This window comes from Electrophorus electricus, chromosome 25, assembly GCF_013358815.1.
Source record: "Electrophorus electricus isolate fEleEle1 chromosome 25, fEleEle1.pri, whole genome shotgun sequence".
Taxonomy (NCBI): Eukaryota; Metazoa; Chordata; class Actinopteri; order Gymnotiformes; family Gymnotidae; genus Electrophorus; species Electrophorus electricus.
Window position 1 is genome coordinate 680,480 of NC_049559.1, and position 23,521 is coordinate 704,000.

General features: G+C 48.1%; 2 protein-coding genes across 3 annotated transcripts; both read left to right on the forward strand.

Moving 5' to 3' along the window:
• The first annotated feature begins 853 nt into the window (after positions 1-853).
• On the forward strand, positions 854-3,863 carry LOC113588136 (T-cell surface antigen CD2-like). 2 transcript variants are annotated; one of them, XM_035522982.1, is made up of 6 exons: positions 854-967; positions 2,012-2,296; positions 2,384-2,638; positions 2,781-2,852; positions 3,360-3,504; positions 3,679-3,863. In XM_035522982.1, exons 1-6 carry the CDS (start codon positions 907-909, stop codon positions 3,824-3,826), a joined length of 966 nt encoding a protein of 321 aa, XP_035378875.1. In that variant the 5' UTR covers positions 854-906; the 3' UTR covers positions 3,827-3,863. The 2 variants fall into 2 exon arrangements, with proteins under 2 accessions (XP_035378875.1, XP_035378876.1); XM_035522983.1 differs by having other exon boundaries at positions 2,015-2,296.
• A 2,978-nt stretch (positions 3,864-6,841) lies between these two features.
• On the forward strand, positions 6,842-21,692 carry LOC113588141 (prostaglandin F2 receptor negative regulator-like). The gene is made up of 9 exons (XM_035522763.1): positions 6,842-7,500; positions 10,313-10,687; positions 11,708-12,124; positions 12,785-13,168; positions 15,068-15,490; positions 15,985-16,389; positions 17,165-17,272; positions 19,442-19,750; positions 19,939-21,692. The coding sequence occupies exons 1-9, from the start codon at positions 7,452-7,454 to the stop codon at positions 20,097-20,099; spliced, it is 2,631 nt and encodes an 876-aa protein (XP_035378656.1). The 5' UTR covers positions 6,842-7,451; the 3' UTR covers positions 20,100-21,692.
• Positions 21,693-23,521: the final 1,829 nt, after the last annotated feature.

The window sequence follows — 23,521 nt, forward strand, 5'->3', positions numbered from 1 at the left end:
AGGTGACAGATCCTGAGTAGCATGGCAGTGTTATGCAGGTGTTATAGACAGATATACTCAAGCGTTGATTAGCGCTGGGGTGTGTGGCCATGGTGAACATGGACCAAATATGGAAATGCAGGGATGTCACGGTCAGCATCAAACAAAGGCTGATTACAGCCATCGTGTTCCCAGTCGCGATATATGGCTGTGAGATATGGACACTGACGAAAGCAGACAGAAGAAAACTCGACGCCTTTGAGCTGTGGTGCTAGAAAAAACTCCTATGAATCCCATGGACAGCTAGAGTTACCAATAAAGCTCTTATGGAATATGTTAAGCTAGAGGTGTCCCTGGAAGGCAAGATCACCAGACAAAAACTGACCTGCTGATTTTTGGGACTGTGTCTGATTGACTGACTGAGATCGATGTTGTGATTCCTCAAATTAGTTGGAGTCAGACTTCTGTCACAACCCCAAATGTGTGTAATGAGACAACTTTGGTGTTAACCGTACAATTTTCACTAGTTCATCTTTTAGTCCCTGCATTTCTATACATACTTAATCTGGAATATTTCTATAAATTACCTACTACACTTCACAATCTTGACCACCAGAGGGCAGCAGTAAATAAACTAGAAGTAGAGCCAGCAAACATAAGGGATATATTTGCTGATTACTTACTACACTTCTCTGTGCAGTCGTTAATCATTTAATCTGACTGTTGAAAGAAACAGCAAAAAAGTTCCTAAGTACTGCTAAAAACAATTCAACTTAGAGCTAAATAACCCTAAATCACATATCATATTAAAATGTGAATTTGGTCGACACACTCCTCCCCTTGACATCAGTTTAAATGTGAATGCAGTCAGGAAACTGATATTAAAAGTCATTCCGAGATACCGACGCCGTGGAAACAATTGCAAGGATGCTGCAGAACCTTCTTGTTGTGCAAAGTGCGTTTCTTTTCCTCAGCTGTGCGTTAGCAGGTGAGCTGTACTTGATACTGGAGGTGTACTGCGATAGGTGAGCCGCAGTCTTTCTGCGTAAGAGTCGGTCTGATCAAACACAGTTTATTGTTTAAAGGAGAAGATGAAAAGGTAGAAGCTGTTAAAAAGTTGTTAAAGTAGAAAAGGTAAATGTTCTGGAAATATACTAATAAAACTGCCAATGCGTAGCGCAAATGTCGAATGTGTAACATAAAGCGTAATTTATGTGAGTCATTATCCGCACACATGCAGGGTCGTTTGAACCTGAACTTGGTCTGTAACGTTAAGTTACTTTAACGTTAAGTATTTTTATAATGTAGACAATACGTCATTTTGATTGTAATTTTGTAGACGGTGCCTTAGCCCCAAAGCGGCGACAACGGTGCATTCATGATAACGTATTCTCCACATTTCTAAAATAAATTCATTTCTAACGTAAACAAAGCTGTAGTTGTTGTCTTGGTTGCCAGCAATAAAAATCGGCAAACATTTGCACTTATGCAAACATCGTCTTAAATCTACTGAAGAAAATGATGAATATGCGAACATGAGAACTTGAAATCAACTTTACCGTAGTCTGTAAGTTTGAGATTTGGGGCTATTTGCCTTTGGGACTCGTTTGTAAATATGGACGTTTTGTAAATGAAAACGACGATCTAAACGTACGCGACCAGGAACTCGTATCAGTGCCTCTGTAGGGCCCCACCCTGCCACGAAATAGTCCAAATCCGGTCCGGTTTCTCACCTTTCTGACCCATGTACGGCTCTGACTGGTTTTGAATGACTGTCCCAGAGCTCTAGTTCTGTACTGAACTAGAATATCCCCAGAATCACAGTGATTCTGTTAATCGAAGATAAATAAATAATAAACAAATCATAAATTGCTAAAAAAAAATAATAATAATAATAAATAATAATAATAATAATAATAAATAAATATGAAAACCGAAATGTCATATTTCTAATAATTTTTTTTTTATCATCCATCCATCTTTTGTAAAAAAAAAAAATGTTGATTTCATATAAATTACAACATTAATCTAGAAGGAGACAAGCCGTGCATCTACAAAGCTGTGGGTGACGATGCTGAACTCCACCTGGGCTTCAAAGGTTTGGACGCCAGCAGCCATCTGACCTGGTACCACAACCAAACAAGAGTGTACTATCGGAAGAGTAGCACCTTGTTGGTGGAGGAGCAGGAAGTGGCGTCTGACGGAACCCTCACTCTGGAGAACATACAGTTAAGCAACGCTGGCCATTATCGTGCTACTGTGTTTAACAAGATGGGAGTTCAGCAACATTCAGTCACTGTGAGCCTGTGTGTGCTGGGTGAGTTCACGTTTTGGGACGTAGCGATTATGACTCCAGATGAGGAGAGAGAGTCACGTGCACAGGTTTGGGTTTTATTTCTTTCAGAGCCCTTATCCGAACCGTCAGTGACGCTCACGTGTGCTGAGACAGGCGTGACGCTCACGTGTGCTGAGGACGACCACTCAAACATGTCCGTCTCCTGGAGCAAAAACAGAATCCAATGGAAGTCAGCCACGACGGCCAAAACACTGACTTTACACTCGTCTGTAATTGGTGCTGGAGAAAACGTATCGTGCACAGTGAGTAACAGAGTCAGTGCGAAGACCAGCAAGGAAGTGGCACTGCTGTGTCCAGACACAGGTATGTGCTGTGGCTTCGTGCAACATTGGACCACACTGGTTGCCTGAATAACTGAATTAATCTCCTGTTATTTGCATGTAAAATGTATTTGTGGCATTTGCCCTGGTTTTAAAGATACACAGACGCTGTTCTGTCCTCGTAGGAGACCTCACCCCACATCCTTCCACCCTCGGGGACACAGAGATTGAACAGAGGGACCAGACTAGCAGCAGAGGTGAGGAAACGGCTCAGTCCTCCCGGAAGGGTCTGATGGTCTGAGAGGGTTAATGATTATTATGCCATTTATATGGTAATTCATTTATTTAATGTACACACAATTATTTTGAATGCTCAAAATATGATTTTGAATGTCATTTTGAAAATTCATGTTTAAAAAGAGACAAGGTAAAAGCAGCAAAAAGGTTGAGTTCTTAGGGGAAGCTCATCAAATGTAGAACAAAACAAGCAAAACTCACTTTTTGGCACAAAATCTGCTGAATTCAGCAGGTTTAATACCAATTGGCACTCAATACCCTTCTCATGCTTAACAAATTCAAATGAATTACAGTCATTTGATCAACTAGAAAATTATACAGACCAACACTAAAAAATCAAATTAACAGCAATTTGTTAAATAAATATTATAATTGACTTAAACTGTGAGGAATTTGGTCTTGAAAAGTTAAAAAACTCAAATGTTGGTGAGTGCTGATGTTAATCATTTTAATATGATGTGTGGTAGATGCGGAGAAGCGGAGGCTCCTGTTCGGTATGGATTTCTGGACGATTGTGGCCATTGTATCAGGAGGAGCCTTAGTTCTCCTGGTTCTCCTTGGCGTCTGCACGTGTGCCTGCTACATCCACACACGCAAGCATAGACGACAACGGTAAGACGTCTGCAAACCTGCTGTGAACAAACCTTTACGAAATACAGTCAGATTCAATTTAACATGGACATAAGCAGAGCTGTGGGTTTGGTCATATTTCAAACAAATTTCATATGTTGCATGTAATACAGGTAAGAAGGTTTCGCTTGTTTCCTGTATACTGTGTTTCCACAGAGTGGAGGAGGAACACAGACTGGCCACTGTGATGCCGTCGGACCAAGAAAAGCCACACAAAAGCAAAGCCCTGGCTCTGGGGTCTCTCCCTGCGTACCCACCCACTGAAGCCCCTCCTGGTCTGGGACACACAGTCCCAGGCAGTTGAAATACGGGAAAGGAACTTTATGTTCTGTACATTATCGGCAAATGGCATTTATTCAAAATAAACATTATTATTATACTTGTTGCCAAATACATTTTTTTGCATGTTATCACAGGATTTCGGCTCCTGCTGTAAACACTAAGGGGTTCGGGGTGATGCTGACACTGAAACAGTACGGAAATAGCACCATTTCCTCTGCAAAGGTTTTTGGTGCATGCACAGGCCTGTGCACTTTATAGAGCCCACCAATACGCACGTATCCACCAACTCACATGCCACCGTTCCTGTTTTCTACCCTGTCATGTAACTGGGGCAGTTGCTTTTCTCAGCAGTACTGAAGACAACAGCACACACAAACCTTAGACACAGACACACTGTTGGCTTTTTTGCATTTCATAGTATTTTTGTCTAAACTCTCTCACACAATAATCATACCTCACTTTTATGTTCAGTAAGACTATTTTGCTCATAAAAAAGAAAATCAATTTAGAACTTTTTTATGACGGGTATCAGTTGTGACTTTTTATTTAAAGAATTAATATTGTTCCTCCGCCATAATAAAAGTCAACAGAGTGCTGAGATCCTGACAAAGGAAGTGAACGCAGAATTCTGAATGCAGAATTTCATCAGTATTAGTTTCTGAAGTGGGGAATTCTGCCCCCTAGTGTTCTATTAATAACATGACACAACATCACTCTGCTAACGTCTCCTCCTGACTTGATATTGTGCTTCACTTTAACCAAGAAATGATGAGTGTTCTGAAATCCTGTGTTCTGCAGCAGGCAGATCTCAGTGAGGAACATGGTAAGATTCTGTCTCATGAGCTGGTCCACACCTGGTCTGCATGGTAGCTGGAGTACTCTGGTGGTCATACCTGCACTGTATACAGGTCGTGTCCGCTGCTGCCCCCAGAGCAGTTGTCTGCTTGCTTCCCTTCTGTTAGTCTCGAACCTGCACTTTGTCACCTACAGGAAATGTTCTCCCATCGGAATGTGCCCATCTGTAATAGTACTGTTTAATTAGTACTTGCTCTACTTGCTATATCAAGGGTGACCAGGCTTTACTGGACAAAAACTATTCCCAATCCAAACTATGCTTCCCAGTCCATTTTCAGCTGGATGGAAACACATGTGCCTCACTTTGTTGGCTTGTAAGAACATTCCCAACTCACCTTAGATAAACTCTGACTTGTGCTTACCAATATTTTGATAGTGACTGAAGAACATTTTTGTATTTAGCTGGTGTGTAGATGTAGTGGAGTCTGTAAGCTGTAGCCTGTGGGCCTTGCACACACCTGCTGCCAAGCATCCGCACAAGTCCACACAGATGCTCTGCCATGGAGCTGCTGCTTAGGGGAGCAGGACACATTCAAATTTGACAAAGTTATAAAGTGATAAGTTACAATGTGATAGAAAGTTATAATAGAGTTATAAGCTTCCATGTGATATAAGCTGTATCTGTATAGACAGAGACAGACTGTATATAGACAGACTGTATATAAACTGACACTGTATATAGACAGATATACTGTGTATAGACAGAGACAGACTGTATATAGACAGACTGTATATAAACTGACAGTATATAGACAGATACACTGTGTATAGACAGAGACAGACTGTATATAGACAGACTATATATAAACTGACACAGTATATAGACAGATACACTGTGTATAGACAGAGACAGACTGTATATAGACAGACTGTATATAAACTGACACTGTATATAGACAGACAGACTGTGTATAGAGACAGTCGGCTGTGTGCAGCACCCGTGAACTTTGAGTTCAGCACTCTGCTTGTGCCATCCAGCAGTGCCCTCTTTCAATCCAGTCCGATACAGAGGCTTGGCTGACACGACTTCAGAAAAAGCCGGAGAGTTCTCTGCTCAGTCCTGTTCAGTGCTGCCAGTATCTGGTTTTCAGTGAGTTAATGAGATGTTTCAATTACAATTCTCAGCACTCACATGAAAATATTTAAACAGCAGTGAAACTGTGCTGCCTTTCACTATATCACCGCTAGATGGTGCTAGAATGAATTCATTGATTTGGACTTGTTTGTTAAGTGGTTTCTCTGAGCTTGTGTCGCATGCCTTCTAGGTATCAGCACTGACTCCTGTGTCTCGCATTGTCCTAGCTCGACGGTATGTTGGACTCCAGCGGAGGGATGTTGTGTCATGTTGTTAATTGAACACTAGGGGGCAGAATTCTACACCTCAGAAATTAATTCCGACGAAATTATGCATTCAGAACTCCACGTGCTCTTTCTTTGTCAGGATGTCAGCACTCTGTCGACTTTTATTATGGCGGAGGAACAATATTAATTCTTTAAATAAAAAGTCACAACTGCTAACTGTGATAAAAAAAAAAAGTTCTAAATTGATTGTTTTTTATAAGCGAAATAGACTTATTGAATATAAAAGTGAGGTATGATTAATGTCGTGTGAGAGACCAAACAAAATCTTAGAAGAGTTTAAAGAGAAAAACGCACTGGACTGGCTAGGACCCATGCTATGAGTAGATGACAGCACTTTTGTAAGATGCTCTGAATAACAGCGTACACTAAATGCCATAAATGGAAATGTTTTGTGGATTTTCCTGCGTCCCAGTATCGCACTGGAATGGTGTGAACTCCACATCCAAAAACGAGAAATCTCAGTCCAGAAAGATAACGTGTAACGTTATCAGTGACACTGTTCGAAGCACAAGTTCAGACATAAAAGCCGGAAAAGCCGGAAGCGAGGTGGAGAGTTGAGAAGAGCCCTGCCCCCAGCCCGGGCTACAGAACAGGCCGCAGGGCCTGGATGCAGCCCCGCAGGGCGAACGCAACACGGCCGTGCAGCTCCGCAGGGTGCCTGCTCTAGGGCGCACGTGTGCAGCCTTTCTGATACGTGCAACATTTTTAAACAGACGCACAGTCTAAGCTGATTTCGGCCAGTAGTTTATTAGGCGCACTCGTTATGCTGTGTTTGCAAGTGTTACAGGTGTGCCACGTTTTTTCTGACTGCATTGGTTCAGGGCGGGGCAGCCACGCCCACTACGTAAACGTGCGTGTGTTAGCAGCAGTATGGACATGACAAACTCTGACTCATGTGCTACTCGCTTTTTCCAAGCACGTCACGGGGTTTGGGATAACCTGATTTTCTTGCCTCTTTGACCCAAACACCGCCGTGTCTCTTTCCCTGGACATACACGAGCCGTTCGGTGTCGTTCCGCGGAGGCTCGAGGAGAAGGTCTGGATCTGGGCCAAGCGGAGCAACGCGTCTCGAGACGTTCGGTTATTCTGGGGGAGATTTGGCGTGACTCCGTTTTGCACGTGCTGTCGCACGCCTCGCGGGCGCGGTCGTTCACCTGCGCCGGGCGACGTGCTGTCGTCGTCCTCCCTTGTCCAATAAAAAAGGAGCAGGACGCACACTTCCGGCCAGGGCTCGGGCAGGCACGCACCGCGCGCGCAGTCTCTCCCGGACCTTTGGGTCGCTGCTTCTGTAGAGACGCTTCCAGCGCGAGGAGCTCCGGTTGCGACGGCGCGTGAGGAGAGGCTCCGCACGGGACGGAGCTGTCGGCCTCTCTGCGCTCGTGGCGCGTTGACGAAGGCGAGCCCGTGAGGAAAATCCGCGCTTTCTCAAGATGCGACAACAAAAGGGATTCTTGCTTTTTGTTCTGGTGCTGGAACTTGGTAAGTGGCGTTTTTAAGAGCTCCGTTGGGAGAGTTCGACTTGTACGTGGGAAATGGTCCCGGCGCGGCCTCGACGCGGGGTGCTTGCGCTCGCCTCTAAAGTTCTGATCGCTTTATACATTTATGTTTACAGCATTTATCTGACGCTTTTATGCAAAGCGACTTGCAGTTCTGACTGAACACAGCTCGAGTAATTGAGGGTTAAGGGTCTTGCTCAGGGGCCCAGCAGTGGAAACCTGGCAGCGGTGGGACTTGAACAAGCAAACAAGTCCAGTACCTTCACCACTGATCCTCCACTGCCGGTGTAGCAGTAAACCTCGACACAGTAGAGATCTGTAACGGGAACGAGCACTCAGGGAAGGATGGCGAAAGAAAACGAATCTAGATGGAGAGAGGGAGACGTTAAAGCTGTTGATTGTTTTATATCGGTAGTTCACAGTTGTTGTTTTTTTTTACAGTTATCAGTACTATTTCGGAAACGGGACTGAACCTCTGAATCAACTAAAACATAATAAACAACATTTTAACAACAACAATAATAATATTATTATTATTATTATTAGTATTATTATTATTATTATTATTATTATTAATCCCTGTACAATAATAAATAAATAAGGTCTTCACCAGTGAATCTTTGTGTGATTGGTCAGCTTCGTATTGACTGTGGAGTAGCGAATGTTGGGGGTTGGTGAGTGGAGCGGCGAATGTTGGGGTTGGTGAGTGGAGCGGCGAATGTTGGGGGGTCGGTGGGTGGAGCGGCGAAGGTTGGGGGGTCGGTGGGTGGAGCGGCGAATGTTGGGGTTGGTGAGTGGAGCGGCGAAGGTTGGGGTTGGTGAGTGGAGCGGCGAATGTTGGGGGGTCGGTGGGTGGAGCGGCGAAGGTTGGGGGGTCGGTGGGTGGAGCGGCGAAGGTTGGGGGGGTCGGTGGGTGGAGCGGCGAAGGTTGGGGGGGTCGGTGGGTGGAGCGGCGAAGGTTGGGGGGGTCGGTGGGTGGAGCGGCGAAGGTTGGGGGGGTCGGTGGGTGGAGCGGCGAAGGTTGGGGGGTCGGTGGGTGGAGCGGCGAAGGTTGGGGGGGTCGGTGGGTGGAGCGGCGAAGGTTGGGGGGGTCGGTGGGTGGAGCGGCGAAGGTTGGGGGGGTCGGTGGGTGGAGCGGCGAAGGTTGGGGGGGTCGGTGGGTGGAGCGGCGAAGGTTGGGGGGGTCGGTGGGTGGAGCGGCGAAGGTTGGGGGGGTCGGTGGGTGGAGCGGCGAAGGTTGGGGGGTCGGTGAGTGGAGCGGCGAAGGTTGGGGGGGTCGGTGGGTGGAGCGGCGAAGGTTGGGGGGTCGGTGAGTGGAGCGGCGAAGGTTGGGGGGGTCGGTGGGTGGAGCGGCGAAGGTTGGGGGGGTCGGTGGGTGGAGCGGCGAGGCGAAGGTTGGTGCTCTCAGGTGCTGTGTGTCTAACAGGTCCTTGTGTGAAACGCTCGTGACTGGTCTCTTCCGGTTTGAGCACGTGTGTTTTTCACGCCTTGATTCCATGATTTTTTTTTTTTTTTTTTTTGCCTAAGCACTTTTGCTCTCTGCACAGCCATGAGCCACACTTTATATCCTGCATAACCGGTTCAGACAAGCTTATTGGTTAACACATCTGAAGGGGAAAATTCACCGGAATATAGTTGACCAAATATAATGCATCTGACTTTCAAATATTTTAACATTCACATCAGCTCTAACCAACGGCGTCGCCTCTCCCCAGGTGTACTGGGAAGCGGTGGTCTTCTCCGTTATACACCTGTTAAATTCCCAGCATGTATTTCTTTCCAATATTTTATCTTGCTGTTTATCTGCTTGTCTCTGGGCTGAAGTGTTCTGCTGGTACATGTCTGTGTGGAGACAAGCCCTCGCATGCCTCCAGCTTCTGTGTGTCAGAGTCTGGCCGCTGTAACCTCGCCCTCGCGTGCAACGGCGTCACGCAGCGTGTCCCCGCTTGTCCGGTGGTCGTAATCTCCTCGGTGGTCGCCACTGTTTGCTCAGTCGTTAAAATCTGAACATTATCACAAACTCTGACTGTCTGAATTCAGGTCTTGGGTCAGGATAGATGTTTGCCAGATATGGTTATTTCCGTTTAAAAGTTCAGTCCATTCACGTGCTCTTCAATTATGTGGACGGTCGTAAGGGTTAATGAAACTTTCCAAAGGATAGAGTTGTAATGCTGTCAAAGTAGCATGACCGTACACCAATCTGTCCAACATCGACTCCTCTCGACATGCCATATTTACTCTTCTCTTATCCTGTGCAAAATCAAAGCCATTATTGATTTTTAAAAATGCTATTAATGAATTAATTGGTCAGGTTACTACTTGGCAGAAGTCACTTCAGAGATGGAAATGCATGAAAGAGTGAGATGGGCACTGCGGCTGTGTATGTGTTCTGGTCCTGATGTTTGTTGTTTGCCAGCACAGCGGAGCTCATGTCATTTACATGTTGTATACGTGTGCAGTGGCAGGGCAGCTGTATTTCCTTGAAGAATTTACATATTTGCTGTCTGCTAGCTCTGGTGTTTGACTCAATCTAGTATTATAAATATTTTGTAGAAATTAAAAAAAAAAACATTTATCATTGTTGAAATGTTATTAGTTTTTTTTTTTTTTTTTTTAACTCAACAGTGTTTGCTATGTTGTAGGTCTTAAACTTATTTAGCACATCGAAAGGGATAAAACAACTTTTTTGTTTAATCTGTCGAATTTAAAATAATGTTAAAAACCCTGTTTGGACAAAGCTGTGTGTGTGTGTGTGTGTGTGTGTGTGTGTGTGTGTGTTTCTTTGCGTGTTTCAGCCGTGCTGTGTGAGAGCAGATTGGTGACCGTGCCAGATGGTCCATTGGTGCGTGTTGAGGGCCAGTCTGTGTCCATTCGCTGTAACGTTTCGGACTATCAGGGGCCCAGAGACCAGGACTTTGAGTGGTCCCTGATTACCGGTGATGGAGGTCAAGACATCCAGCTGGTCTCCACCTTCGACCCCATGTACACGCACACCTCAGTGCTGGACCGGGTCGAAAGTGGCGACATCAGTCTTAAGAAACTGGGCGAAGCTTCGGTGGAGCTGACCATCAGAAATGTCAGGGCCTCGGACAGCACCACCTACCGCTGTAGCACCCCCAGCACGGACTCTGTCATCAGTGGAAACTACTATGCGGATGTGGAGCTCAGAGGTAGGAGCGCATGCCATGTTTGTGCCATCTACGGTTTTAACGTTGCTATTTTTATTCTCCTCTGAAGCAGAATCAGAATGGGGCCAAGGATACTACTGGGGCTGAGTGTTTTCCATAAATAAATTCCACAGGAAAAGAATCGACTTTTAAGGTCAGCTGTGTCGTTTAGTACAGCGAGCTGTTCCTCGTCATGGTCGGCTGATCGCAGGTTGATGTACGGACAGGGCACTGACCTCCCAACACAGACAGGAAGTGGCTCCGAATTTGCATGCCAGCTGGCAGGGGTGAACGGAGACTTCATCAGGGCTGTGTTTCCCAAAAGCACCAGGAAACAGAGGTCGCATTTAAATGGTCGAGCGAGTATTACACGCAACACACTCTCTCTATTTAAGATGAGCTTGGTACTACAGTTATTATGGGAAACCGGGCCCCAATCTCTCATAATCGGTGGTTTCCTGCGGATATTATAGCAGGTTCTCAGGACCTCGGTAGTTTTGAGGTGTTCATGGAGTTTAAGATGGAGCTCCTTTGCAGGTCTTTTGAGATTCTCCACTCTTAATGTACGAGTGTGATTAGCTGGTGTAGAAGGTTTGGGAGGGAGCTGTACAAGGAGCTGGTGAAGAGAGGAATGTCACAATTAAGGAATCACTTCGCATTGGGAACTGGGAATCGCACTGGGAATCAGTTCTCACTGGGAACTGATGCTGGTTATGTACTCACTCTGTACTGGCGCCTGGTGGGTGTGTGTTCACTCCGTACTGGTGTAGTGAATTGGAGCCACAGTACTGATTCCCCATGAGGGACTCCAGACACCACAGGGACAGGAGTGTAAGAGAATTCTGATGTAGTTAGAGGAAGATAACTTATTTATTTATTTGGGAGAGAATTCTTCACTCACACATGAAGTCTTTGTAGGTTAGAGGGAAGTGCAATATCGGTGACTAACACTGTAATATCCTTAACGGCCATTTCATGTGTGTGTGTGTGTGTGTGTGTGTGTGTGTGTGTGTGCGCACGCAGTGATCGGAGACACGCTGAAAGTCAGTCCTGCCATTCCTAGCGCCGCTGTCTTGGAGGGCCAGTCTGTGCAGCTTCACTGCAACGCCAGCCGGGCCTACACGGCACACACCTTCCTGTCCATCACCTGGTCCGTTAGAAAGGGGACCGGCTCGCCGGAGGACATCCTGACGTTCGGCCCGGACGAGGCGGTGCGGGTGGGCCCAGCCTTCACCGAGCGTTACGCGGATGGTGGCCTCCTCTTGGACCTGCGTGGGGGGGGCGTTTACAGGATGGAGCTGAAGGAGGCGCTGGCACTGGATCAGGGCGCGTACATGTGCACGGCTAGGGAATGGACGAGGCAGCCTGGAGGCGGGAAAGGCTGGCAGAAGATTCTGGAAAAGAGTGAAGACATGGGAAGTGTTACAGTCACACCCATAGGTGAGTAACACCTTTTTTTTTTTTACCTTTTATTTGAGTCAGACCAAGACAATGACTCAAATGGGACAGTTTAACCACTGAAACAGTCACTGCGCGGCTGGAAAGAGCTGGAGAAGTTCAGGAACAGGGCAGAGACCAGCAGGAACCAGATACTGTTCTGTAAATTAAATGATACCAAATGACACTTTTAATTCAGTATTTCTGCATGAGCGGACTGTCTGCAGGTGACTAGTGGTCTGGTTTTCTACAAGCAGGTGGTATTTAGTCAAGGCGAGTTGTGCTGACAGTCTCGGCAACTGTGCTGTTGTGTTTTTTGTGATGAGGGCTGGGCTGCCCTACTAAATAAGCCTTCGTGAGAAGAGAAAGTGAGCTGTGTAGTTGAGAGAAAGCAGAAAGGCCGCTCTCTGTAAACACTGTCTGTAATGATGAAACACCATGAGGAATGGTGGCTGGGTCTGTGCTGTGCCCTCTTCGTGGTGTTTGGTTAAATCACCCCTGCATGGATGTTCTTCACACTGTGCTCAGCTAATGTCTTCTGCCTTAGGTGGAAGATAAGACCACAGTCCAGGGCTCTCTGAGATCGCTGATGTTCTAACAGGAGCTCAGGGTCCAGCTTTCCTCTGTGTGGTTCTCTTCTCATCTTTCTTCTCTCCTCTTCAGCCCAGTCTCTGACGGTCACTGTGCAGAAGAACGTGACCCTCAGCGTGGAGGACACGCTGAACCTGACCTGCTCGGTGTCTGCTGGAAACCTCACCTTTCTGGGCCTGGAGGTGACGTGGCTCTTCGGTGCCGCTGACGCACCGGGCATTCTGCGGGAGCTGCTCCGCGTGGGCCTTGATGGGCAAGTCCTGGGGGGCTCAGAGCTTGCGGGCATGCGCAGGGTCGGGCCGGGCACGTTCAGGCTCCTCCTACCCAGTGTGCAGCGCTCCGACTCGGGCCTGTACGCGTGCCAGGTCAAAGCGTGGCTACGCCAGGGCTTCAGGGGTTGGTACCAGGCTGCAGAGAAGACATCCTTCCCTGTCCACGTGCTGGTAACACGACTAGGTAAAGGACAATCTCTCGCTGCCTCACTCTGTCCTGTCCTCCTGATGTCCCTCTCCTATTTATCATTCTTTCTCATCATCTCGTCTCCTTCTCCGTCCCGCATTGAGTGTTGTGAGCACGTCCTGATATCTGTCCAGACACGCACCCTGATGAAGTGCTCAGTCATGGCTCACCTAAAGACTCCACTAACCCGCGTCTCTCTTGAGATTCGCACCTGCTTTGCTCGTGCAGTATCTGGTTTGGTCATCAGTGGGGTTTTTGTTTGGTTTTTGAACTACAGTCCAAATCCCAGACGTACAGTTTTTAGTCCTTTGTGCTCTCAGATCTGATGTAAAATGTAAGATGTTCCATGTTTGTCTCTCTGGCTGAGGTGGAGTAAGGTTTGGTCTCACACTCCGTGCTGTGTTTACCTCACATTCCTACAGCTAACATGCTTCTCATCCTCTGAGTTGGATCTCATTTCTGTTGAACATCTGTCGAATGCAGGATTAAACACATCTAGACCTGTGTGCTAACACAGAGCACATTGTTAACTGTGCACAGGGGACCATCACGGATCAGAAACGCAGTGTGTCCACCTCTGTTTATACGTACCACACGGATCAGGAACGCTCTGTGTGCGCGTGTCCACCTCTGTTTATACGTACCACACGGATCAGGAACGTTCTGTGTGCGCGTGTCCACCTCTGTTTATACGTACCACACGGATCAGGAACGCTGTGTGCGTGTCCACCTCTGTTTTAAATGACGATTTCTTTAACTGTTTCAAGGGTTGCATGTTTCTGGGTAATGCAGTCGGATTGCGTCAGTGAGCTTTCTGGGTAATGGAATCAGAGTGCACCGGTGAGGTTGTTTATCTCTGTTCTGCCTGGCTGGCAGCCAGGAAATGTAGGAACATGTGAGAACTTCTTAACTGGCAGTTGTTCAATAGAAGGAATTTTCATTTATTTATTTATTTAACTTGTTTACAGTGAAGTAATTTGTGTGTGTGTGTGTGTATGTGTATTAGTGACCTCATTTTATAGAAATGAACCTTTTTAAGGGCCGAATGAAGCCCCAGCGTGACATTAACGGTGGTTCTGAGCTGTAATGTTTACTTTCTGAAGGGTGCCAAAGGGTTTCTCGAGGAAGGTGCCGTCTCTGGAGACCGTGCTGAACCTTCTGCCAGACCTCCTCCTCTTCCCCTGCACACACCTCCATGTTCCTCCTCCTTTAACGGTGTGCAGCTCCTCTTGGCTGCGTTTGCGTATCTGTCTCCCTGTTTGGTCAGACGACGTGGTCACTGCTGCTCGGCTGATGGTTCCATATCATAGCTGGTTCCTTCTTCCATCTGCAGGAGGAGAACAGAGATGTTCTGCTTGCATTCCCTCTCGCAGTAGTTTGCATTTCCAACTTCCCAGCTGGAACTATGGTTCACGTGAGCACTGGATCTGGGTCGTCTTCAGACTTATTTTAAGTGACCTAGTAAAATGTTGGCAGTGAGCGGTTAAAGCCACTCACACACGTAGGCGACGGTAAGACTTCACTTTAGCTTGAATGTTTTGCCTCTCAAATTCAGAGGTCATAAGATGAGGTTCTGTGTTTTCAGGAAGTTACAGAAATGCCCTCAGTGGCACAAGCTGGCCTGTTTTCCAACCACACAACAGCTGGCTGGTATAAGACTAGTGTTGAAATCCATGTGGTATGGTTTGACATACATGGTATTAACTGTGTGTGTGTGTGTGTGTGTGTGAGACATTGAACAATGACAGCTGATACTGGAAGGAATGTAAACCCTTTACTCGGAAGCTACACTACAGGACTAACGCTCTCAAACAGCTCAAGCTGTAGATTCATGTGGTTGCCAGGTTTCTGATTAATGTTCCTTTCTAGTGAACGTCCTGCTCTGCCCTGTCACAGAACCAGACTTCAAAGTCAACCTGACAGCTCCTGTGAGCCCCAGGTTCACTGGCGACCCAACCGAGCTTCTCTGCAACGTGACCGACATCCGGAACGTGCCGGACGGCCGTCTGAGCGTGACGTGGACGTACGGCGAGCGCAGGCCGGAAGGCGTGGTCTCCGGCCCTATGACCGTCGCCACGGTGGATGAGCTTGGCGTGCTGCTTCCGGGAGACAGCTACCGACAGAGGCTGGAGACGGGCGCCGTCACGGCGGGGCGCAGCGGTCCTGCCACCTTCCGTCTGTTCGTCCTGCGCTCTCGGGATCAGGACATGGGCCGTTACTCCTGCAAGGTCGCGGCGTGGACCCGCAGCCTCCGGGGAGGCTGGGACAAGTCCCCGGAACGCCAGTCACTTCCCGTCACGGTAGAGTGGACAGCCCAGAGTAAGCGCCTGACCCGTCTCTGCTGTAGGGTCGTACGAGGACACTAGTATGCTATTATGAGTACTATCTGTCTCTCTGTCCATCAGTCTGTCGGTCTCTCCGCCGTTCTCACAAATATCTGGAAGAATGCATACAAAAGCAATTACATGAATGTTCTCAGCACACTCTAGGATGTTTGCTTATTAATTAGAAGTAATAGTAATGATATTCCCAGAACGTCCTTTCTTTGCTCACTGCAGTCCGTTAGATCCGCCGAAGGCACATGTGAAGCTTTAGTTCTGGTGCTGACGTGATTTTGTTCACAGTAGCGTTGCTGTCAGGCTGGTTAATGTCTGTTGTTCACATACCAGCTCGAGCGCAGAACTCTGAATAGCTCGCCTTGATTGTACTGTAACCGTGTAATCCGGACCAGTCTGGATATCTTGAGCGTGGCTGAGTTCAGCAGGAAAATACTCGTGGAATGTTAATGACCTTTTGACCTGTGCTCCGTGCAGCTCCGCTTCTCAATGTAGTCGCTCATCGGGTGCGCGAGGCTGCTACCGGCGGGTCCACGTTCGAGATGAGCTGCCGCGTGACGGGTCAGAACATCCAGAACCCTGGCTACTCCGTGCTGATCCGCTTCGTGGAGAGGCAGGGCTCAAACCCCCGCAAGGTGGTGTCCCTGAGCGCGGACTCTGTCCTGCAGCTGGAGGAGGGGATGGCCGCCAGTCGCACAGACAGCGTGGCGCTGGAGAAGACCGGACAGCTGGAGTACCGCTTCCGTCTGTATGGGGCCCAGGTCTCCGACAGGGGCTTCTACTACTGCGATGTGACGGCCTGGACCAGGGACCAGAGCGAAGACTGGAGCAGGGCAGTCAGCGCAGAGTCCAACAAAATAGAGATCACCTTCACAGATGCAGGTCTCTCTCTCTGTGTCTGTCTCTCTGTGTGTGTCTCTCTCTCTCTCTGTCTGTCTGTCCCTCTCTCTCCCTCCCTCTCTCTGTGTCTGTCTCTCTGTGTGTCTCCCCCTCTCTCCGTCTGTCTGTCCCTCCCTCTCTCCCCCTCTCTCTCTGTCTGTCTGTCTCTCCCCCTCCCTCTCTCTCCCTCCCTCCCTCCCTCTCTCTGTGTCTGTGTGTCTCCCCCTCCCTCCCTCTCTCCCCCTCTCTCTGTCTGTCTGTCCCTCCCTCTCTCTCCCTCCCTCCCTCCTTCTCTCTCTGTGTGCTCGGTCGTGTGAACTGGCCTGAAGCTGATGTGTGAAGACAGAGATCTTTGTGTCTGCGCCTCCTCCTGATCCCCTCTCTTGGCTGGAGAGAGTGCGCTGTCTTTCCTCCCATCTCCTGGCCTCCAAAGCTCGTATCGGAGCGCTAACCTGCTAATTAACGTGTGGTGTGTAAATGAACGAGCCTCGGAGGTCCAGGAGACAAGCTACAGTCCTTCAGCTACAAGCAGTGGTCGGTTGGTCAGTCGGCCTGTTTGTCTGTCAAACACCGGTCTGCCTTTGGAGCAAAGTCTTTATTGACGTGTGTGTGTGTGTGTGTGTGTGTGTGTGTGTGTGTGTGTGTGTGTGTGTGTGTGTGTGTGTGTGTGTGTGTGTGTGTGTGTGTGTGTGTGTGTGTGTGTGTGTGTGTGTGTGTGTGTGTGTGTGTGTGTGTGTGTGTGTGTGTGTGTGTGTGTGTGTGTGTGTGTCCCTCTCAGGTCCAGTATTCAATGTTTCTATCCGCTCAGACAGGGACAGCGTCTCTCCTGGGGACACAGCCCAAATTGAATGCACCATGGCCATACTGGGAGCCACACCCAACACAGGCAAGCCACAGAGTGACGCGTCCATGGCCGTTTGGCCTGTGTCGCGCAGAACGTTGCATATCACCAGAAACACAGTCCACATGCCCTGCAGGTGGTCCCACGGCCCTCTCGCTCTGTGTGTGTTTGCAGTAAGGTTGTTTGTGCTTTTGTATTCAACTGGAGGCAAACACACAATCCATAAATAAACCACTCATTCAGGAGTAGCCTGTAGTGCCAGTAGATCTTCTCAGCACACACACTCTCAGCCAGAAATGTATTCTTATCCAGAACGTTGATTCCTTCATACATAGACCATGAAACCCTTTGGCTGGTGGCAGGACGGTGGAACTCTGGAATCCAGAGTAGTGAAGCGTGTTCTGGCAGAGGATGTGGGACTTTTTACGGCCGTGTTTTGACTTGAAGGCGCCTCAGTGTTTCTGTCTTGTTGCTGTTTGGTTTTCAGATTTGGGTCATTGTGTGTTTAGCTGTGGGGGGTGGAAGGCTTGGTTGTGTTTGACAGGAGAGTTGCTACGTCTGTTTGACAGGAGAGTTGCTATGTATACTCGCACGCCTCTTCTTAGCAGTGGGGTTTTTTTTTGTTGTTGTTTTTTTGTGGTTTTATTTAGGAACAGCAGGGGGTGTGGTTGTGCATCTTTGGCCGTAGTTCTGTAAGTTAACACTCAGTAATGATCAGGTGTGCCGAGCCAGAGACACTCGGAGTTTACCGGGTTTTCCGTGGACTGTTTCACTGCTGTAGCACAGCGTTGAGTAACACACGGGAACGCACAGGAATGTCCCACCCTCTGCCGTATGCATGCGTGTCCCCAGGGTGTGTAAACCCAGCCGACGGAGGCGCTAGCCTGCAGCGTCTCTTCCCCATTACCAGTAAAGACCGGGCGTGTGCCGTGCATGCGTGTGCCCACGTGTGTGCGTGTGCGCTTGGTGTGTTGTTACATAGTTGTTGTTTTTTTTTTTCTATCCCCCTTGTCTTAACATGTCTCTGTCGCCGCATGAGAGTCTAGTGGCGCGTCTCGGTGTGGTGAATCTGACTGGTGTCGATTACAGCACTGGTTTATACAGTGGAATCCCAATTAGCGTTTGAATTGCAGTGAGTTATTGAGATGTTGGGAGATTTGTATTGAGATGTTGGGGAAGAATATGCGCAGGCTTAAATCAACGCTTCTGTTCTGAATTGTCACGTTTCGCCCGTGCAAAAGTGGAACTCGCGTTTCAAAGGTGATTTTGGCTTGGTTGTTATTCCGAGTTCGAGAATGGGGGGCATCGTGCTCCCTGCGGCTTGGACGTGATCTCCGCGTCGCAGGCGCGCTCGGAGTGTGTTTGGGGCCCTCATCACACACACTTACAGCAGTACCAGTGTGTGTGTGATGGAAACCACTCAGCTCTCCACTCAAGAAAACCAAACAGTGTTATCACAAAACCCTCTCTGTTTAATTGACCGCAAGGCATGTTGGGAAAATGGCTTGGCACAGGGTACGTTCCACTATGTACATTTGAGGGGGAGGATTTGGTGTATGCAAGCAGACAGAGGACTGGAGGAACTCAGTCTGGCAACCGCAGATGGAAGAAGGAAGCCACTGCATTCAGACCACCATATTTGGAGACAGCTGAGAAACGGAGCTGTTGCTAATTGAGAATCATCGGTTTGGCCTGTATGCCTGGATGGTTTTGGATCTCTGAAGCTACATTGACATTGGACTTGTCAGTGAATTTGGTCATGGTCTGTCTGTGTGTGGATTTGCTCATAGTGTGAGTGTGTGTGTGTGGATTTGGTCTGTGTAGTTTGTATCTGCACTGCGCGTGCATAGACGCGGCCGTTTTTCTCTTTAGGGTGTGGGGGTGACGTTGACGCTAAACTGAACTGGGAGGTGTGGAAGCCCGAGAGTTGGACTTCTGTTTGTTGGTAGTTCAGCCTTACTTGGGTCTTTTGTAGAGATTCCTTACATCAGCAGTCAGGGAGCAAGCAAGGACCCGTCTCTAGTCCTGGTGCAGACCAATCACCTCTATCCTCCCAGAGGAGTAGAGCTTTATTAAAGAGACATTAGTCACACTTCCTTTCTTGCCCAACACAGTGATGTTATGATGGAGGTATTCAGACTCTTCTTTTGTGTTCCTGTTTTCATTTTTGTTCTCTGCGGCTTCCTCCTGCGCTCTCTCTCTCTCTCCCCCCAGGTGACGTGGCGTACGACGTGCGCTGGTTCCAGACGCCGCTGCTGGCTATGGACAACGGCGGTGCTGTGCCCCTGATCAGCATGGACCGCTGGGGCGTGGTGAGGAGGGGCAGTGCTAACGAGAGCGCCGAGTTCAGCCTAGAGCGCACAGACCGCCACGCCTTCGTGCTGAGGCTGCACCGTGCTCACGACCGCCACATGGGCGAGTATCACTGCACCGCCCGGCTCTGGTACATCTCGGCCAGCGGACTGTGGCGTGAGGGCCGCGAGCTCACCTCCGCGCCCGTCTCCCTCGCCGTCAGCTTGGCATGTGAGGATTTCTCTGTTTCCGCTCCGTGTTACGACCCGGCGTTTAGAGCTGTGGACGTAATCCGCGCTTTTACGTCTAACGTGTAGAGAATAACTAGATTTGGAATAACAGATGGTGCAGCGATGCTTTTCTGTTGAAGGTGACAATGTTGGCCTCTTGCTGATGGCGGTGATGTTTTGTTTCCTCAGTTTGGGATTCGGTGCAGATTCCCGTGCTGTGCGGTCTGGCCGCCGCGTTGGCTGCTGGCCTCCTTTCGGTCGTGGTGGGGCTGATCTCTGCTCACTGGTGCCTCTCACGCAGCCCCATGCACGCCCCTCGCAACAAGCTCATAGACCTGGAGATGGACTGAGCCACTAGAGGGCGCCAAACCCAGCTCACTTCCCTCCAGATAACGTGACGTTGTTTTTGCCTTGTTCCCCTTCAAGCTAGCTTGGATACTAATTTCCTAACAACTGTTCACACGTGAGCCACGCGTGTGCCATGTGCACGTGCACCACTTCCGAGAAGAAAGAGACTCCAGTAGACTGTGCGTGTGCGACCGGGGCCGTTGGGGTCAGGGAGGGAGACGACGACGACTTTCAACAACTCTCAGGAACAAACCGGAGCCCCGCCACCTCGGTGACGGCTGTTCCGTGTGCCGAGTGATGTCCTGAAGGGCTCCGACAGGAATGGTTCTGTGTCCCAGGTGAGGACGACCAAGGCACTGGGATCAATTTTGGCAGAAACGTCTGCTAACACACTCCGTTCTGACGCAACACTAACACCCCCATCACCCCACCACCTGACACCCTGCCGGGCCATCAGGGTCACGTTCCAGACGCCATGCAACAGCTCCAGAGATCTGACCTTCCAAAGTCCGCCGTGGATCAGACGCGTCGCTGACCGTGACGGCTGGACGCACTGGCCCTCGTGGCTCCGGGACCCTCTTGACGGGGCTCCGTTTGGCTAGAGCAGGAGTTGTCATGGAGACTGGGAACATGACGTACTAGAGCGAGGCACTGGGGGAAAGACCTGCCGTGCTCCTTGTGTGTGTCCACTGACCTTTTAAATGCCCTTATTTTCAATACATAATGTTCACTCCCTCCACTCTGCATTCCCTACGCACGCGCGCACACACACACACACGCACAGTTGCGTGTCACTTTTACAGTGCATTGTTCATCCTTCAAAGTGCATGTGAAGTGTGCCCTCAGACCGCACTCGCGCACACAGACTTGTAGTAGGTTTGTTTTTCGTGCCACGTTGTATTTCGTGCTCCTCGTTTCACTGTGCGGTCGGACTCGTCTGAGCCGCGCGTGACCCCTGCAGCGTGTGCCTTCGCTTGTCTGGACACGGTTCCTCGGGAACACACTGCCCTGGTCTCCTAACAGGAAGCGGACCCAGGAATCCTGTCAGATGCACGCACTCTCTTCACTCCTGCAGGGTGGGGCATTTTTAAACTCCATTTTAGAGTTTTATTACTGTTTTTAATCGTGTTTTGGGGAATGTTTTGTAAATATAAGTAGATCATCTGAGTAAAATGTTGTGGAGTTTCTCTTTTGCAAAGAACGTGTGTGTGTGTGTGTGTGTGTGTGTGTGTGTGTGTGTGTGTGTGTGTGTGTGTGTGTGTGTGTGTGTGAGAGAGATTTTTTTTGTTTTTTTTTAAATGATTGAGAATTTCTCACAACTCCTTAAATAATTGAGACAGGAACGTCTCCAAACCCTGAATTGGCTAGCAAATGTTTTCTAACTGCGAGTTCCCCGAACCGTGCGTCTTCACTCACATCGGATTTGCGGACTTCACCATCTTTCCTCTTTCCGCTTCTTTATCAGTCTTTTCCTTTGTTTCTTTAATGCATCCCTTTTTTGTCGTCCCTCTGAAGCGTCTCTGTGCAGCATGGAAAGAGTCACACTGGAATTTCAAAATGATATACGAGATTTAATAAACAGCTCTAAAATGTCATTGCTTTTATTTTTCTTTGAGTAATGATTAACTACTACTTTTATTTTAAAGGTGACATTTACCAAAAACGGTTTGGAAAAACGTTAGTGTTTTTGTTTTTTGTTTTTTCTAATTGCATCAGATTTGGTATCAATATGTCACTTTTATAAGATGATTTTGTTTTCAAAAATGAGAAATTAAAAATGTCCAAACCGTCGTAGATGGACAGCGGCAGGCGATTTGTTTCTCATTCGAGGGCGATCGGATGGAATTGAAGGCCAGAATGGCTCGTGTGAAATATGACATTACTCCCAACCCCAGTCCCTTCTGAAAAGGGCTACCTGATTTGTCTGTAAATCTCCTCAAAACTTTTATGTTTAGCAAAGAAGATAATATAATTACTTTTCATGACAACTCGATAAAGGCTTTCTTATGCGACACTTCTTCTTGGTTTGTAATTTTGGAAGTTTTGTTGGGGGGTTTGTTTTTTAAACAGGAAGTTGTTAGCACAGTGAGCTAGTGGTGTTTGTTGTAGTTACCGTTGCTAGGCATCTTGTTCTGGGATTGGTAACATGGGGTGTGTCGTCGTTTGTAGATTTCCCAACCAGAATGGAAGTGAGTGGATTTTCAATATTTTCCCACAAGACAGTGAACGTTGTACCAGTTATGGCAACAAACAAAACTCGTATGACAAAAAAAACCACAGTGACCCATAACAGAATCCAGTTCTCTCTTAGATTTTATACATTTTCTTTTAAGTTTTGTTTTCTTATGGCAGCTGGGCGGTCCTGTGGTGCAGGGCCTGCCTCCCTCATGTCGGAGCATGCGTCAGTTTCTACACCTTGGATGAGCGCGGCTCAAAAAGAGCTGTCCTGTGATGAAGAGGGATACATGCACCACGAGCCAACTGTGAGAACAGCAGTCAGGTGAACAACTCTCCGAGTTTGACGTCCGCGAGTAACAATGCTAGCTGGGTGGAGTGTCTGTCTGTGTCCTGTCTGTGTGTCACCTCCAGGGCTGATCTGTGACTGACGAAAGTAAAAGTGAAACAACCATCAAAGTTCATGACATTCAGCAGGTCTGATGTCCCTTTTGTGTCTGACGTCTCCGAAAACTGAGTTGGTGACTATTCATTTTTAGAAAGGAGAGCTACATTGTTGGACATTGAGTTTTTCACACATTCCCCTAATAGTAACGACATTGTTGCTACCTATAAAATGGCTATTAACAGTCTGTCTCTTCTTTTTGAGTTATTTGTAAGTCTGTTTTCCTCTGCATTTCAGGACTTCCCAGTGTCCGTAACTGTTTTCCTCGGTATTTCAGGCCTACTGTAAACTTACTAACGAGGGTCTTTTATTTCATGTTCTGATGACCTGATGAGTTGCAATGGAAAAGTTAAATAATATTCAAGTATTATTTTAGGTTCTTGGTAAATCATACAGCAGCAAAACCACACCAAGATGGTTTTAGAGAGAAGCTGAATGTGTGGAGCTTGTGTAGGAAAGTTCTAGTCACTAGCACATTGCTGTGGAGCAGCTGTCTGTTTTTTAGGTCTGCCTACAGGTCAGGAAAGTGTGGCCTCTGCCTAACACACCACTGGGACTCTGTTGAGGATGCGGGCGAGTTCAGATACGCCACTGGGACTCTAGGAGAGAGGAAGTCGTCGACTTCATTTTGTTTCTTTGCAGATGGTGTGATTTTGTACCCTTGGCTTCAGGAGTCAAACGAGTGGTGTCCGAGTGACTTCACTTCATATTTCAGTCCTGACTGACTGGTACTCGTCGAGGAAGGAGTCCAAGATTCTCGTTAAATTCAATGACAATTTCCAATTTGCCAAGAGTGGACCTTGA